Source organism: Megalobrama amblycephala, linkage group LG1, assembly GCF_018812025.1.
Source record: "Megalobrama amblycephala isolate DHTTF-2021 linkage group LG1, ASM1881202v1, whole genome shotgun sequence".
Classification (NCBI taxonomy): Eukaryota; Metazoa; Chordata; class Actinopteri; order Cypriniformes; family Xenocyprididae; genus Megalobrama; species Megalobrama amblycephala.
In genome coordinates, this window is record NC_063044.1 from 28,558,418 (window position 1) to 28,573,030 (window position 14,613).

Sequence of the window (14,613 nt, forward strand, 5' to 3'; positions counted from 1 at the left end):
ACTATAGTTGTTTTATTATCACAGCAACTATAGAATTACAACACATTAATTCAAGTAGCCTACTTTATGGTTCAAAAACACTATAGTATTTACTAAAAATTACTATAGTATTTTTTCACCTGGGGTTAATTGTGAACTTTCCTTGTTTTGCCTTTTAAAATAATTTTAGGTAATAATGAGTAATATATAATATGTTCATTAAACAAACAAACAAACAAACAAACAAGTAAATTTAATTAATAAATAATATGCGATTTCTTTTTTACATACTAAATAATTTAAAAAAATACTGTGCAGTTATCTTTTTCGCCCAGTTTCCTCAGAAATGACGGCAGTAATTACAGAAATAACATTTTTTAAACACCTGGCTGACATCTTACAGGTACAGCTCATTATTTATTCATTCATTTATTGTAGGCTAATTATAAATTATAATTAAAACATAGGCCTGTTTGCTGAAGCATGTCATTTTCTATGGACCAGATTAAGAGTAAACTGAATGTATACAATATATAGGCTACTGCAGTAAAAGATAATGTGTAAATCTTATAAATGTATCTGGAATGAAAGAATCTCCCGTGATTTTTGGCGCAGATGACGGAGAGTGAACGGGGCGGTGCTGATGAAGAGCACACAGACCGGCTGAATGACAGACACAGAGGTTTAGGGTATATTAAATTCATCTTCTGCCGACATACTAGTGCCTATACGCCACGAGTAAACTAGATTAGCTTCGTTATCATTCACAGCGTAATTACGGACAAAACAGGAAACCATTTGCGCGATTTGCATCTGTACGTCCAATATAAACATCAGCACGGCGACAGCATACAGTGTTACAGTCACATCTGTGGCAGAGGAAAGCCTTTTGATGACACACTTTATTTAATTTCTGTTGTTTATACAAACAGAAGCTCCAGACCGCATTGCGATATAGTAAAGGTAGGTACTGATGCTGAGACTTTAACATCTGTGCTTGGTTAATCTGTGAGCAAACAGCCTACATGTTTGCGGGTATAAGAGCAGTGGAATGCGGAGCCATTTATTTCTCTGAATAGACTGAATCAAAAACACTGCATGTGACTGCTGACTGCTCAATCTGACCCTATACAACCGAGCAGAACGACAATGTGATTGTATTTTATGTCAGATAACACTCTAAGGTGATTTACATCTCAGTACATAGACTGCTGCAAAGAAAACATGGACAGTTATGAGGGATTCTGCGCACGCATACTGTCCACACTGCAGTCGGAAATGATGCATGAGAAGAGCTGCAGTACCGCACCTGCGCGAGGGGTGGCGCTCCCTCTCATCTGCTTTCATGGCAGGCCAGTTCTGTCTCCTATTGTGAGTACAAGCTACATGTGATATTCACCCTGTATAGTCTCATAAAGTGCAATATATAGCCTATGTTATGGCAAGATTTCAAGACTTAGCACAAAATATGATAAAAAAAACATTAATAACAGTAATAATTATAACATTTAAGTTTGGTTTACACATTCAAAAAACATCTAATTATTCTTCATGTTGTTTGAACGTTTTTGCATATTGTGTTTCCAGCTAAGTGAGAAACAAAGAAGGGAGATGGTTGAATACAGGAAAAGAGCGTCACAAATGGAGGCAGAGAGACACATTCATTGTAATAATAACCTCCTCAATCAGATTCAGGCCATTATTTGGACCAATAAGGTAAGAAAATAAGTTTTTTTTTCGATTAAAGGCATTTTTATGTTCCAGACTTCCAGGGTCTTATTTATTTGTATTAAAGGTCCCGTTTTTCGTGGTTTTTCGAATCTTTGATTGTGTTTCTAGTGTGCAATATAACATTGCAAAAAACACAGTATTTTTCACATAATTTACTTATCTATATACCGCTGTTTCCACTGTCATAAAAACGGGCTGATGACTTCCTTGTTCTATGAAGTCCCTCCTTCAGAAATACGTAACGAGTTCTGATTGTGCCAGCGGTTCCTGTGTTGTTATTCGACAGCAGCTTAGCACTCCTTGCCCGGAAAGGTCACGCCTCTTACCATAACGTGGAGATGCACGCGCTCAGTGTTATTGTAAACATGTCTTTAACTTTACCCTATCAATTTGAGCCGGAATCAGACCCGGTGATTGGACTGCGGGATGAAAATAACAGCGTTTCGACGACATGGCGACAAACACACTCTACAAACGCAACTCTTGTGTATTCCTGTGGGCGAAGGTTAGTCAAAAAACTGTTTTAGTGACGTCATTAAAGAAGGAAGTAGAGGGATGTAGTCCAAACTGGCCGTTCGATGTAGGCGACTTCTGTTAAATAAAATATCTCGCTTGGCATTGAACTTTGAGCTTTAAAATTTTACAGATTTTATTTATACTCTAACAACAACATTACACACTAACTAAAGTTTGAAACATGGGATCACAAAGTACGGGACCTTTAAAATGAATAGATTTCGACTTTAATAGATTTCATATTTTTTGATATACAAAGGCCACCACGTTATGGTAAATGTTTTACCATGCATTTAGACTGTTTTATTTTTTGTTCCTTTTATGTATAGATTTGTATACATAAAAGGACACAGTTTAACTCTGAGATCTTGTCATATTTTAGTACCATTTTTTTTAAACTATAGTTAATAAACTGTATATATATATATATATATATATATATATATATATATATATATATATATATATATATATGTATATGTATATATATATATATATGTATATATATATATATATGTATATGTATATATATATATATATATATGTATATGTATATATATATATATATATATATATATATATATATATATATATATATATGTGTATATATATGTATATGATATATATATATATATACATTTTTTTGTAATTTTTAATATTTAAAAAAAATAATCTTAATTATGTCAGATAACACTTAAGAAAAACATGGTCAGGTCAAAGTGTCTGAATAATTTTTGGTTCCAAATTTGTATCAGTTTTACTGGTAGTTCACTGTATGAAGAATTTTTGGGTATAATATGTCACAGTTTACTTTATTTTGCTATCCTCACTTACATAAATTAACTATAGTGTCCTGCACCCACTAGTAAACATTTGTCAAAAATATCAAAAATGTCTGAATCATTTTTGGTTTGACTGTGTGTATATATATACAGTACAGTCCAAAAGTTTGGAACCACTAAGATTTTTAATGTTTTTAAAAGAAGTTTCGTCTGCTCATCAAGGCTACATTTATTTAATTAAAAATACAGTAAAAAATAGTAATATTGTGAAATATTATTACAATTTAAAATAACTGTTTTCTATTTGAATATATTTGACAAAGTAATTTATTCCTGTGATGCAAAGCTGAATTTTCAGCATCATTACTCCAGTCTTCAGTGTCACATGATCCTTCAGAAATCATTCTAATATGCTGATCTGCTGCTCAAGAAACATTTAATGTGTACAATTGTACAAAATATTTGTGTACAATATTTTTTTTCAGGATTATTTGATGAATAGAAAGCTCAAAAGAACAGTGTTTATCTGAAATCTAATCTTTTGTAACATTATAAATGTCTTTACTGCCACTTTTGATTGATTTAATGCATCCTTGCTGAATAAAAGTATTCATTTCTTTAATTTCTTTTCAAAAAAATAAAAACAAAAAATTCTTACTGACCCCAAACTTTTGAACGGTAGTGTATAATGCTACAGAAGCTTTGTATTTCAGATAAATGCTGTTCTTTTGAACTTTCTATTCATCAAGGAATCCTGAAAAAAAAAGTACACAACTGTTTTCAACATTGAAAATAATCATAAATGTTTCTTGAGCAGCAGATCAGCATATTAGAATGATTTCTGAAGGATCATGTGACACTGAAGACTGGAGTAACGATGCTGAAAATTCAGCTTTGCATCACAGGAATAAATTACTTTGTGAAATATATTCAAATAGAAAACAGTTATTTTAATAATATTTCACAATATTACTGTTTTTACTGTATTTTTAATTAAATAAATGTAGCCTTGGTGAGCAGACGAAACTTCTTTTAAAAACATTAAAAATCTTAGTGGTTCCAAACTTTTGGACTGTACTGTATATATATATATATATATATATATATATATATATATATATATATATATATATATATATATATATATATATATATATATATATATATATATATATATAAAATTTGGGATCGTTAAAATAAGATTTTAAAATAAGTCTCTTCTGCTCACCATGGCTGCATTTATTTGATTAAAAATACACAAACACACACACACACACACACACACACACACACACACACACACACACACACACACACACACACACACACACACACGCACACACAAAACAGTAATGTAAAATATTCTCACAATTTTAAATAACTGTTTTCTATGTGAATATATTTTAAATGTAATTTATGAAAACTTTCCTGTTCAAAGCTGTATTTTCAGCATCATTACTCCAGTCTTCAGTGTCACATGATCCTTCAGAAATCATTCTGATATGATTATTTGATGATCAATAAATATTTCTGATTATTATCAATGTTGAAAAAGTTGTGTACAATTTTGTTTACAGTTTTGTTCATTTACCTTTGATTAATAGAAAGTTCAAAAGAACAGCATTTATTTAAAGTAGAATCTTTTGTAACATTATCACTAAAAAAATTTTGGGGGGGAAAGAAATTAAATGTTCAGCAAGGATGCATTAAATTGATAAAAAAAAGTGACAGTAAAGACATTTATAATGTTACAAAAGATTCTATTATTGTGTATATATATATATATATATATATATATATATATATATATATATATATATACACACAAAATAATTAATTGTGAATTTACTTTTATCTATATCTTCTTGCATTATAGGCACCAAAAATATTGGACGCGCCAAAGCCTTCAGAGAAGTGCTTGTCTCCTTCTCCAAAACCAGACTGCAGGAATGGTTTTACTGATACTGCTCCTCGTACACCTGCTGGGGTCACAGAGCCTTATATTTTGTCTAGTAAGCCAGCAGTGACTCCATCAGCTGAGCTGAGAGGAAAAGCCACGGAGGAAAAACAAATGCCAGAGGAAACTGAAACAGAAGGAGTTTGTCTGCAGAATCTACTGAAGAAATCGCGTGAATTTATTGAAAAAGAACAGGGGTCAAAGATCATCGGCACCAAAATCACTTTTGATAAAGAAAACATCAGTTCTTTAGATGCGACTGTCTCTGGTTTACCCTGTTATATTCCCTCACCTAATCAGACCTCTCCAAGTAACCTAATAAGTCCAGAATCCGGTCCAAATGGCAGTTTAAGTGCCAGACCCCACCGCGGGCGTCCTCGTCCCATTTCTGCTGGCAGCATCTTCTTCTCTTTCCCTGACAACCCCAACCACCCAAACATTACAGCCAATGCAAGGCCACAGGAAGTAAAAACAATTGCGACGCAGGAGAGGAAGCTACTCGGAGTGGAAAATGTGAGTATGAGTCGATATGATGACCACTTGAATGAGACCGTCGGAAAATTAGAAACATCTCCGGTGGATTCTGAGCTCACAAGCCCTCTGTTCCGAAGGAGATGCCACACATTAGATAGCCATCTGTCTTCCCACCATCAGAGTCCGCTCATAGACAGGAGCCAGGAGAGAATGCCTCGGTTTATGGCCGGGGTCACTGCGAGAACGCCCACTCGACTGTCTCCTCCGTCACCAATGAACAAGACTTTCACACGGGAGAGTCCCACAGCAGCATTTATGGGCCCTGGAATCACCCCAGACTCTCCTTCTCATGCTAAACTGCCATTTGAGGGAAACAGTGTCATCAGCACGGCGCTGAAAGAGAGGAGAGCAGGTATGAACAGAACAAATGAGTGCACTATTAAAAACAAAGGTTCAAATTGAGAACATATGAGAACATTTTTAAGTTCCTCAAGGAACATTGAATGCTCTGGTCTAGTTCCTATAAAAATCATCATGTGCTGGTGTTTTAAAGCAGGGGTTTTCAAACTTTTTAATGCCATGGATCCCCAAATATGATGATTCTCTTGCGAAGGCCACCTTCCTAAAATATAAAGTCTATTACATTATATATTTTATCATTTATTATTTATAGTTATTTATACTATGAGAAAAAAAGTGATATTACAAAAATAACATGTTGTTAAAAATTTAAATAATCATAATTTATAGGTTCATTGTACTGAAGCAAAAACAATGATTAAAATACAGAATATATGGAAGTGCTGTGAAACGATTAATCGAATCCAGCATAAAAGTTTGTTTACATAATATATGTGTGTGTGTGCTGTGTATATTTATTATGTATATATGTAACAAAAATATATATATATATATATATATATATATATATATATATATATATATATATATATATAGTCAAACTGAAATTTATTCAGACACCTTGAACATTTCATTCATTAATACAGTTTATTCACTATAGTTTACAAAATATGACAAGATCTCAGAGTTAAACTGTGTCAGAAATGGTCAGGTCAAAGTGTCTGAATAATTTTTGGTTCCAATTTGTATCAATTTTACTGGTAGTCCACTGTATGAAGAATATTTGGGTATAATATGTCACAGTTTACTTTATTTTGCTATCCTTACTTACATAAATGAACTATAGTGTCCTGCACACACTAGTAAAAATATATCAAAAATATCAAAAACGTCTGAATAATTTTTGGTTTGACTGTACATGTAAATATTTCTTAAATATACACATGTATGTGTGTGCATTTATATATATACATAATAAATATACACAGTACACACACATATATTATATAAACATGGATGTGAATTTGATTAATTGCGATTAATCATTTGACAGCAGGACATATTTAATATATACAATGTAATATAACAATATAACTCCACTATATATACATTATATAAACAAACCTTTATGTAAGATGTGCTTATTCAAGGTTTCCAGTGTATGCAGCCACAAAATGTTCATGATATGAAGAGTTACTCAATGGTCCTTCAAAGAACCATTGAAGAACGTTCATGTGAGAATAAAGACGAGATTTTCAGCTTTCTTTGATTATAGTATCCTCTCAGTTGTGTATGCCTGTGTTGAAGATGAGATGCAATGGCAAGTCCACGCTCTAGAAGACATGCAGAGGTCTCTGGAGGAGGATTATGCTTTCAGAATATCATGTCTGGTGGCAGAGCAAGAGAGAGAACAACGGCTTCACACTCAGGTCAGCATTGGCATATCCAGATATATATATATATACATGGGCTCTGTTCCAAACCTTTATGATTTGCCACATGTTTACTAGGCATCCTTATAAGTTACAGTTACATTCAACATCAACATTTTCCTGAACTGCAGCATCCTGCACCCTGGTCTTTAATATGCATCACTGTGTGTATTGTATATATTCTGACTGTAGTCACTGCACCTGTCTGTCCCTCATTCAGGAGTTGGAGGAGCGGGTCTGGAGACTGAGGGGTCAGGGTGGTCTGAGTCCTGTAGCAGGCGAGGATGGGTGTGAATTAAGGGCAGCTGGTGAACGTTACCCTATACTGAACCCCATGTGCCCTTTAAGCCCTGGAGAAAGATCACCAAGACACCCCGTGCCAGTCATTGGTATGTCACCCATGGCTTTACGATGAAAACACATCAGTTATTTTAGCTCAATGTCTAATTTATCATCACTGTGTTTAAATGAATGTTCAGTTGCTTTATATATATATATATATATATATATATATATATATATATATATATATATATATATATATATATATATATATATATATGTATATAAATGTATGAAATAAAAAAAATATATTTGAAACTAAAAAAATGATTTACAGCTATATAGAAAAAAACAACAAAAAGTAATAAAAATGACAAAATAACAATAAAATTTATGAAAACTGATATTGAAAATATAAAAATAAAAGGTAATTCACAATATTAATAATAAGTATTATAATAGTATATGGGTCAACGATGTGATGGGTAATTTTTTTTGTCCAAAGGCCATAATAATAATAAAAAAAAAGCTATGTCATCCAAAGTATGTAAGGTAGTACAACTAAATCTCTTTTATTGAATCCAAAAGGTTTTAATTATGTTTTACTACATATACAGTTATTTTAAAGATTTTGAAGTGCCAAAAGATCATTCGGTTTAACCGTCCAAAGGCCAATACAGCCATTTCATTTGTGATTAAAACATCTTAAAATGTTATAAATGTATATATATTTTTTTATTCTGGCATGATTATATATCATCATATGTCAACATAGTGCAAAATGGTATTAAAATTATGTGTAGAAGTCGGTTCTTTGTTATGAGAAAAAATGTCCAGAAAAATTTATTTCATTGATGTCATTCGGAGTAACCAGTATAAAGAGACCATTTTGGATAAAGTCAAGTGGTCAATATCATGTGACAGGATGTGACATCATTCAGACACCTGCAAAGGACCACATGGTCATGAAGCAAAGTAACTAACTCTCTCTTAACTATTTGAAAAATTCATGTTTTCTCTTGCTCATACGCATGTCCCGAAACATCAGGTCATTCGGCACAACCGCTATAAAACATGGAAAATGCTGTAATATTTTAAAAACTTGTACTAAATATAAAATGTTTGATTGTCCTTTTGTTAGCTAGATATCAGCCTGTTAGCACTGTTTGAAAATATCATCATTTGGTATAACCAAAAGTGTCATTCGGTAAAACCGAGACCAAAAAAGACTTTTTTGGTGATAAATTTTGTCCATCTTGTAAAAAATGACAAAAGCAGCGTTAATTGATTATAAAAAACACATAATCTCATTGCTAACACTTAATAAAAATTAATAATATCTCCATTATGTGTTTTTTTTCACACTTAAAAAACGTATTCGTCAATGACCCATATAAATAATTCTAAAAAAACACTGATTCAAAACTTTCAATTGACTACATTTAGAATGATTTTAGTTCTTTTTAGAACATGGGAATATAAACATCTTTGTGTGTTTCACAGAAGAAATAAAATCATATTTAGAACAACATGATGAAATGATGTCATTTTGGGGTAAACCCTTTAACCATTAATTTGCTACAAAATCAAAAGAATATAGTACACATTTACTATGGTATATATTAATATCTGTTTGTGTTCTTTCTTTTTTTAGGCTTTCCTCCAACCAGTTTAGATGTGGCATCACCCTCAATACAGGCCTCTATTTATATGAGAGGCCTAAATCATCACAGCACAGGAAAGAGCAGAAACAGGCTGAGCCAGGTTGATTTCAATGTGCTTTTGCAACTTCAAAATTGGTCCCTGCAGAGTAAAATAAACTTCAATAAATGTTATGAGAAAAAGTAAAATTTTATTGGACTCTCACGGTTTATAAACTGACCCTTGCTGCACGTAGGTTGTAACAGCGGAGCAGCAGAGGGCGCTGTGTCGCCTCACTGCCATCGTGAAGGGCTTCCTGACCAGACAACTGCTGAGAACGGAGAAAGTCAAACACCTGCGTCAAACTGTTCAAGTGAGAATGCACAATATAGTGTTCATATACATGCTAATAAAGGCCTTATTGTTTGATCATCTCTCTACATGTGTCTCTCTTCAGGACACGCAAGAGTTTATTTGTTCATTCAGCACTAATGCTCCTCAAAGAAATGACACACTGTCAGAGCAAGATCTCTCTCTGCAAGAGCGTGTCAGAGCTCAGGTCCCACATTTGTGATGGTAAGATAAGAAAGATGTATACAGCATCAGATCTGGCGCTAAATGTTTTTTGTATGTTTCTTTTCCAGTTACGTGCAGCCTTGTTTGACATTCATGATATCTTCTTCACAATGACACTAGAGGAGCGTTTGTCTCTGCTACATCAAGACCGAGATCTACGCAGCGAGAGAAAACTCAGAGAGATGGTAACAATCAATGCATTTTGGCTTCATCTTCATTGGTTTATTTCCTTTTTTTTTAGCTTGAGAAGGTTTTGTTTAGTGTTGATCCTTGGCAACTATTTTGAAAAGAACAAACTCATTTCCATATGAATGTACAGCAGTGCAGAAATGTTTCCTCAAATACTGTTTTATTTGGCATACAGGAAAAAGCAAAAATCCCCAAGGATAAGGTGATTTTGTCTGCTGCAACCCAGAAATCTCTTGATAGAAAGAAAAGGTGAGTTTTATTTGACATGCAGTTGGTCCAAAATTAATACTTCAAGTGCCAAATGCCAAATTTTTTATGTTTGTAACTCCAGAACTTAATGTTGTGACAAATTTTTGCCGTACGGCCCAATAAACAAAAATATAAAGGAACAAAACCACATCATGAAGTCATGATATATTTTGAAAGCTATTGTTTTACTGAAGCTTTTTGTAAATATATGGTTTATAAATTTATTTTTAATACAATATAATTCCATCTTACTAAATATCTATTACTATATCTTACTAATATTTTATAATATATTATATATAGAAATGTATATATATTTAAGCAACAAGGTACGAGAGGCTGTGCTGTCTCGTGAATAAGTCACGGCTGAAGGGCGTTGCAACCCCTTCAACTGTGACTTATTCTAGCCTTTTGTACCTTATTGCTTTTATAAAACGGTTATCACACAATACAAATATTAAAGCCAAAAATATGCATCACTGCAACTTTGATGAAGTAAAATCACTAAAGCCTTCCTTCCGCCGGAAAAAATAGTCCCTGACAGTGAACAGCAACAGAAGTTACATTATTACGCCACTAGATGGCGGCAAAGACTGAATTATTGTGAACAAGAAACGAGACGCAACTGACAAATGCTTTGACTAGCGCTGTCAGTCACGGGAAAACCCCTTAACTGTTAAAAGGACAAGATATTGCAGCGTACATTTAAACAGACACTAGAGTTTAGCCTCCTTGTTAGAGCGTCCGACTCCCATGTGGACGGGCCCGGGTTCATGTCCCGCTTGGAGCGGGCAGGTGCAAACTGGAGGGGCTACTGTATATATATTAAAGAAAAGATGCAAAATAGTATATAAAGTACTATTTATTTTACTATACTAAAATGCTATTTATTCACTCACTGATCTGCTCTTAAATGTTGTCATCATTAGAGTTGGTGAATCTCCAGGTCAGACCAGACGAGCTCAGAAAACCCCTACAAAAAGGTGAACACAAAAACACTCCAAGAGACACAAAATCACAGACACTTTACACATTTATTATTCACTCTGCACCATATATTTGTGATAGTTGCTTTCCAACAATCTTCCTGTTCCTGTGTGTTGTGTTTTAGGATCCTGCAGCCCAGTCAGGGCCAGAACGCTCCGGTTTCAGGCCAGCAGCTCCTGCGCCGTGGGTCAGTTCTCCACCTTTTGCTTCCTTTGATCACGCAATCTCCCATTCCTGCCATTTCCATTTTCTTTTACTCTGTCATTGATGGAATTTGAAATTCAATTCAGTCTTTGCTGGACACTTACAGTACTGGAAATGCCATGAAGCCTCTGCCAGAAGAGTCACCTGACATTTAAAATTGGCTGCATTTATTTGTAAATGCATTTGGCAGGATCTCATGTAGTCATTTAGTCAACTGAAGTGTGATCAAAATATCACTGTGTTATATTACAAAGAATCACTCTGCATAAAAGTAACCTTAAAACCAACCCAGTATATTTTATGGAAGGCACTAAATATTTGCAAAACGACATTTCAAACTAATTGAGTTCACATTGAATGAAATCATTTGAATGTTCAAATATAATAAATCAACATTAGATAATATTGTAATAGAAAACATACAAATACAATGTTTTATGTGTTTCAGGAGTTATAAGAAGACTCCAGAGGAGAGAGTCCAGCATTCGGAGAGGCTGAAGAAACAGCATTCACTGGGTTGATCTCACCTGTCTGACATTCTGTTATGAACTGGACATGAAAAATAATATTAATCATAGAGATACTTCTGAAGATACTCCCCTGCTTTCCATCTCATTGAATTGTGATTAGTAAGTGTCATTGATATCTAGTTCTTCCCATTATTCTACAACATACTACATTTGTGAATTTAGAATTATTCCATACATTATTTAGAGGTTCATCCAGGATACATAAATTAAATGACTAAATTACCCTTGTATAAATTATTAAATTCTGTACTTTGAGATTCCTTATACATAAAGGTGGGATTTTCCAAACAATAGAAGCCTGCATTGATGAAGAGAAAATGCTTCTTATAATATATTATTAATAATATTAATATATATATTCAAACGTGTCAATAATACTGACACCGTATCAAGGAGTAGAATCAGAATAAGACATTCTTCTCTAGAAATTAATGTATTTGACCAGCTAACACTAAAAATGAATTTGTACTTTTAGAACTAATGTGGTTTAACCATAATACTTCAATTTACTACTTAAATATGACAGTAATATCAATTGTTTATAACTGTTTATGTATTAGCTCTTGACTTTTATGCTCAAGAAGTATTCAACACGTCTACTAAAACAAATGTGAAATAAAACAAGTTTAATAAACAAGTTTATTTAATAAAAAATGTGAATTAAATCAATAAAGATGTCAATATCAAATAGAAAAGGCACATTTCAAACAATTCAAAAGTTCATTTTGAAATCTGTAAAACAACCTTGGTGAACACACCTGAAGCTAAAAACACTTTGGACTTCACAAAGTTTGTGAATTTACCTGTTTACATCTGTATAAACACAGTAAAGAAACAGTCAAAGATGTCTCAGTTATAATGAGTGGATGTGCTGGAGGAGTTTATCACAGTACTCAGGGCTGCGCTGTTTCTCTCTCACCGCCTCCATTTGCTGCTGTAAGAGACCTCGATCCACTGCGCTGGCCACTTTCAGAACCTCTGTGACAGGAAAAAAGGAGTGGCGTGTATCAGCAGGATAATGCACTAATACCCACAGCAAGACTTGTGACAATGGTTTGAACATGGCTTCACAGGCACCAGGGGTCTGTTCTTTGTACCTCGTTTAATACATCTGAGATGATTTGACAGATGCTAGATCTTCTAATCGTGATAACTGAACTCTAGCTAATTTGGTTCTTTAAACACATTTGCAGATTTGATTAAAATATCTGTATTAAAGGTGCCCTGGAATTAAAAATTTAATTTACCTCGGCATAGTTAAATAACAAGAGTTCAGTACATGGAAAAGACATATGTTGAGTCTCAAACTCCATTGTTTCCTCCTTCTTATATAAATCTCATTTGTTTAAAAGACCTCCGAAGAACAGGCGAATCTCAACATAACACCGACTGTTACATAACAGTCGGGATCATTAATATGTACGCCCCTAATATTTGCATATGCCAGCTCATGATCGAGGCATTAGACAAGGGCAGCCAGTATTAACGTTTGGATCTGTGCACAGCTGAATCATCAGACTAGGTAAGCAAGCAAGGACAACAGTGAAAAATGGCAGATGGAGCAATAATAACTGACATGATCCATGATATTTTTAGTGATATTTGTAAATTGTCTTTCTAAATGTTTCGTTAGCATGTCGCTAATGTACTGTTAAATGTGGTTAAAGTTACCGTCGTTTCTTACTGTATTCACGGAGACAAGACTGTCGTTATTTTCATTATTAAACACTTGCAGTCTGTATAATTCATAAACACAGCTTCATTCTTTATAAATCTCTCCAACAGTGTGTAATGTTAGCTTTAGCCACGGAGCACTATCAAACTCATTCAGAATCAAATGTAAACATCCAAATAAATACTGTACTTACATGATTAGACATGCTGCATGACGAACACTTTGTAAAGAACCATTTTGAGGGTTATATTAGCTGTGTAAACTTTGTTTATGCTGTTTAAGGCAAGCGCGATCTCCACGGGTGGGGAGCGTGAGCATTTAAAGGGGCCGCAGCCTGAATCGGCTCATATTTAATGATGCCCCAAAATAGGCAGTTAAAAAAATGAATAAAAAAAAAATCTATGGGGTATTTTGAGCTGAAACTTCACAGACACATTCAGGGGACACCTTAGACTTATATTACATCTTTTAAAAAGACGTTCTACGGCACCTTTAAGTGGTCTGATATTACTGCATGTTTTTGTGTTCATTGGGCAAGGAAGATATATCGATACTCGAATCCATGATCAGCAACAATGTAGCGATTGACTGGCGGCAAGACAGCAACGTAATCCCAGGTGAAAAAAAAAGTACATTTCTATAATATACTTAAAAGATATATTTAGATACTACTTATAGTACATTTGAACCCATAGTGTACTACAAATGGTAGCTAAACACATTTTTTAAATACAGAGATAGTATATTAAAAGCACATTTTAGTTCATATTTCGTGCTGTCTCAAAATAGCACAGCTGAGTACACTTAGATGTTCTTAAGATTATCTTAAGAAGTACTAAAGATGAATTTTTAGTTTATTAAGTACAAAATTAGTGAGCGAAAATAGAGCACTTTAAGTACATTATAGAAATGTACTTTTTTCACCTAGGATGACATATTAAAGAAAACAACACACCCCTGATGAAAAACTTGAAATAAAAGTTATAATAGATAAATTAAATTTACTAGTTTTTGTAACATGATTCCCAATTATTTCCATTATTTCATG

The 14,613-nt window shown here is 33.5% G+C and overlaps 2 protein-coding genes across 8 annotated transcripts in view; one reads left to right on the plus strand and one right to left on the minus strand.

Annotated features, from left to right (window-relative positions):
• The first annotated feature begins 600 nt into the window (after nucleotides 1-600).
• LOC125266863 (centriolar coiled-coil protein of 110 kDa-like) lies at nucleotides 601-12,544 on the plus strand. 7 transcript variants are annotated; one of them, XM_048187983.1, is made up of 15 exons: nucleotides 601-942; nucleotides 1,180-1,350; nucleotides 1,567-1,695; nucleotides 4,885-5,851; nucleotides 7,087-7,229; nucleotides 7,453-7,621; nucleotides 9,018-9,068; nucleotides 9,169-9,278; nucleotides 9,412-9,528; nucleotides 9,613-9,714; nucleotides 9,800-9,916; nucleotides 10,096-10,169; nucleotides 11,099-11,152; nucleotides 11,281-11,343; nucleotides 11,809-12,544. In XM_048187983.1, exons 2-15 carry the CDS (start codon nucleotides 1,204-1,206, stop codon nucleotides 11,879-11,881), a joined length of 2,316 nt encoding a protein of 771 aa, XP_048043940.1. In that variant the 5' UTR covers nucleotides 601-942; nucleotides 1,180-1,203; the 3' UTR covers nucleotides 11,882-12,544. The 7 variants fall into 7 exon arrangements, 6 of the variants coding, with proteins under 6 accessions (XP_048043940.1, XP_048043915.1, XP_048043923.1 ...); XM_048187958.1 differs by having other exon boundaries at nucleotides 9,412-9,714; XM_048187966.1 differs by having other exon boundaries at nucleotides 7,108-7,229; nucleotides 9,412-9,714.
• The window catches only part of dnaaf5 (dynein axonemal assembly factor 5), a 28,118-nt gene continuing 26,006 nt past the window's right edge, over nucleotides 12,502-14,613 (minus strand). Inside the window, exon 13 of the mRNA XM_048187947.1 lies at nucleotides 12,502-12,868. Coding sequence (XP_048043904.1) covers nucleotides 12,744-12,868 — 125 coding nt within the window. The 3' untranslated portion in view covers nucleotides 12,502-12,743. The remainder of the gene's footprint in view (nucleotides 12,869-14,613) is intronic.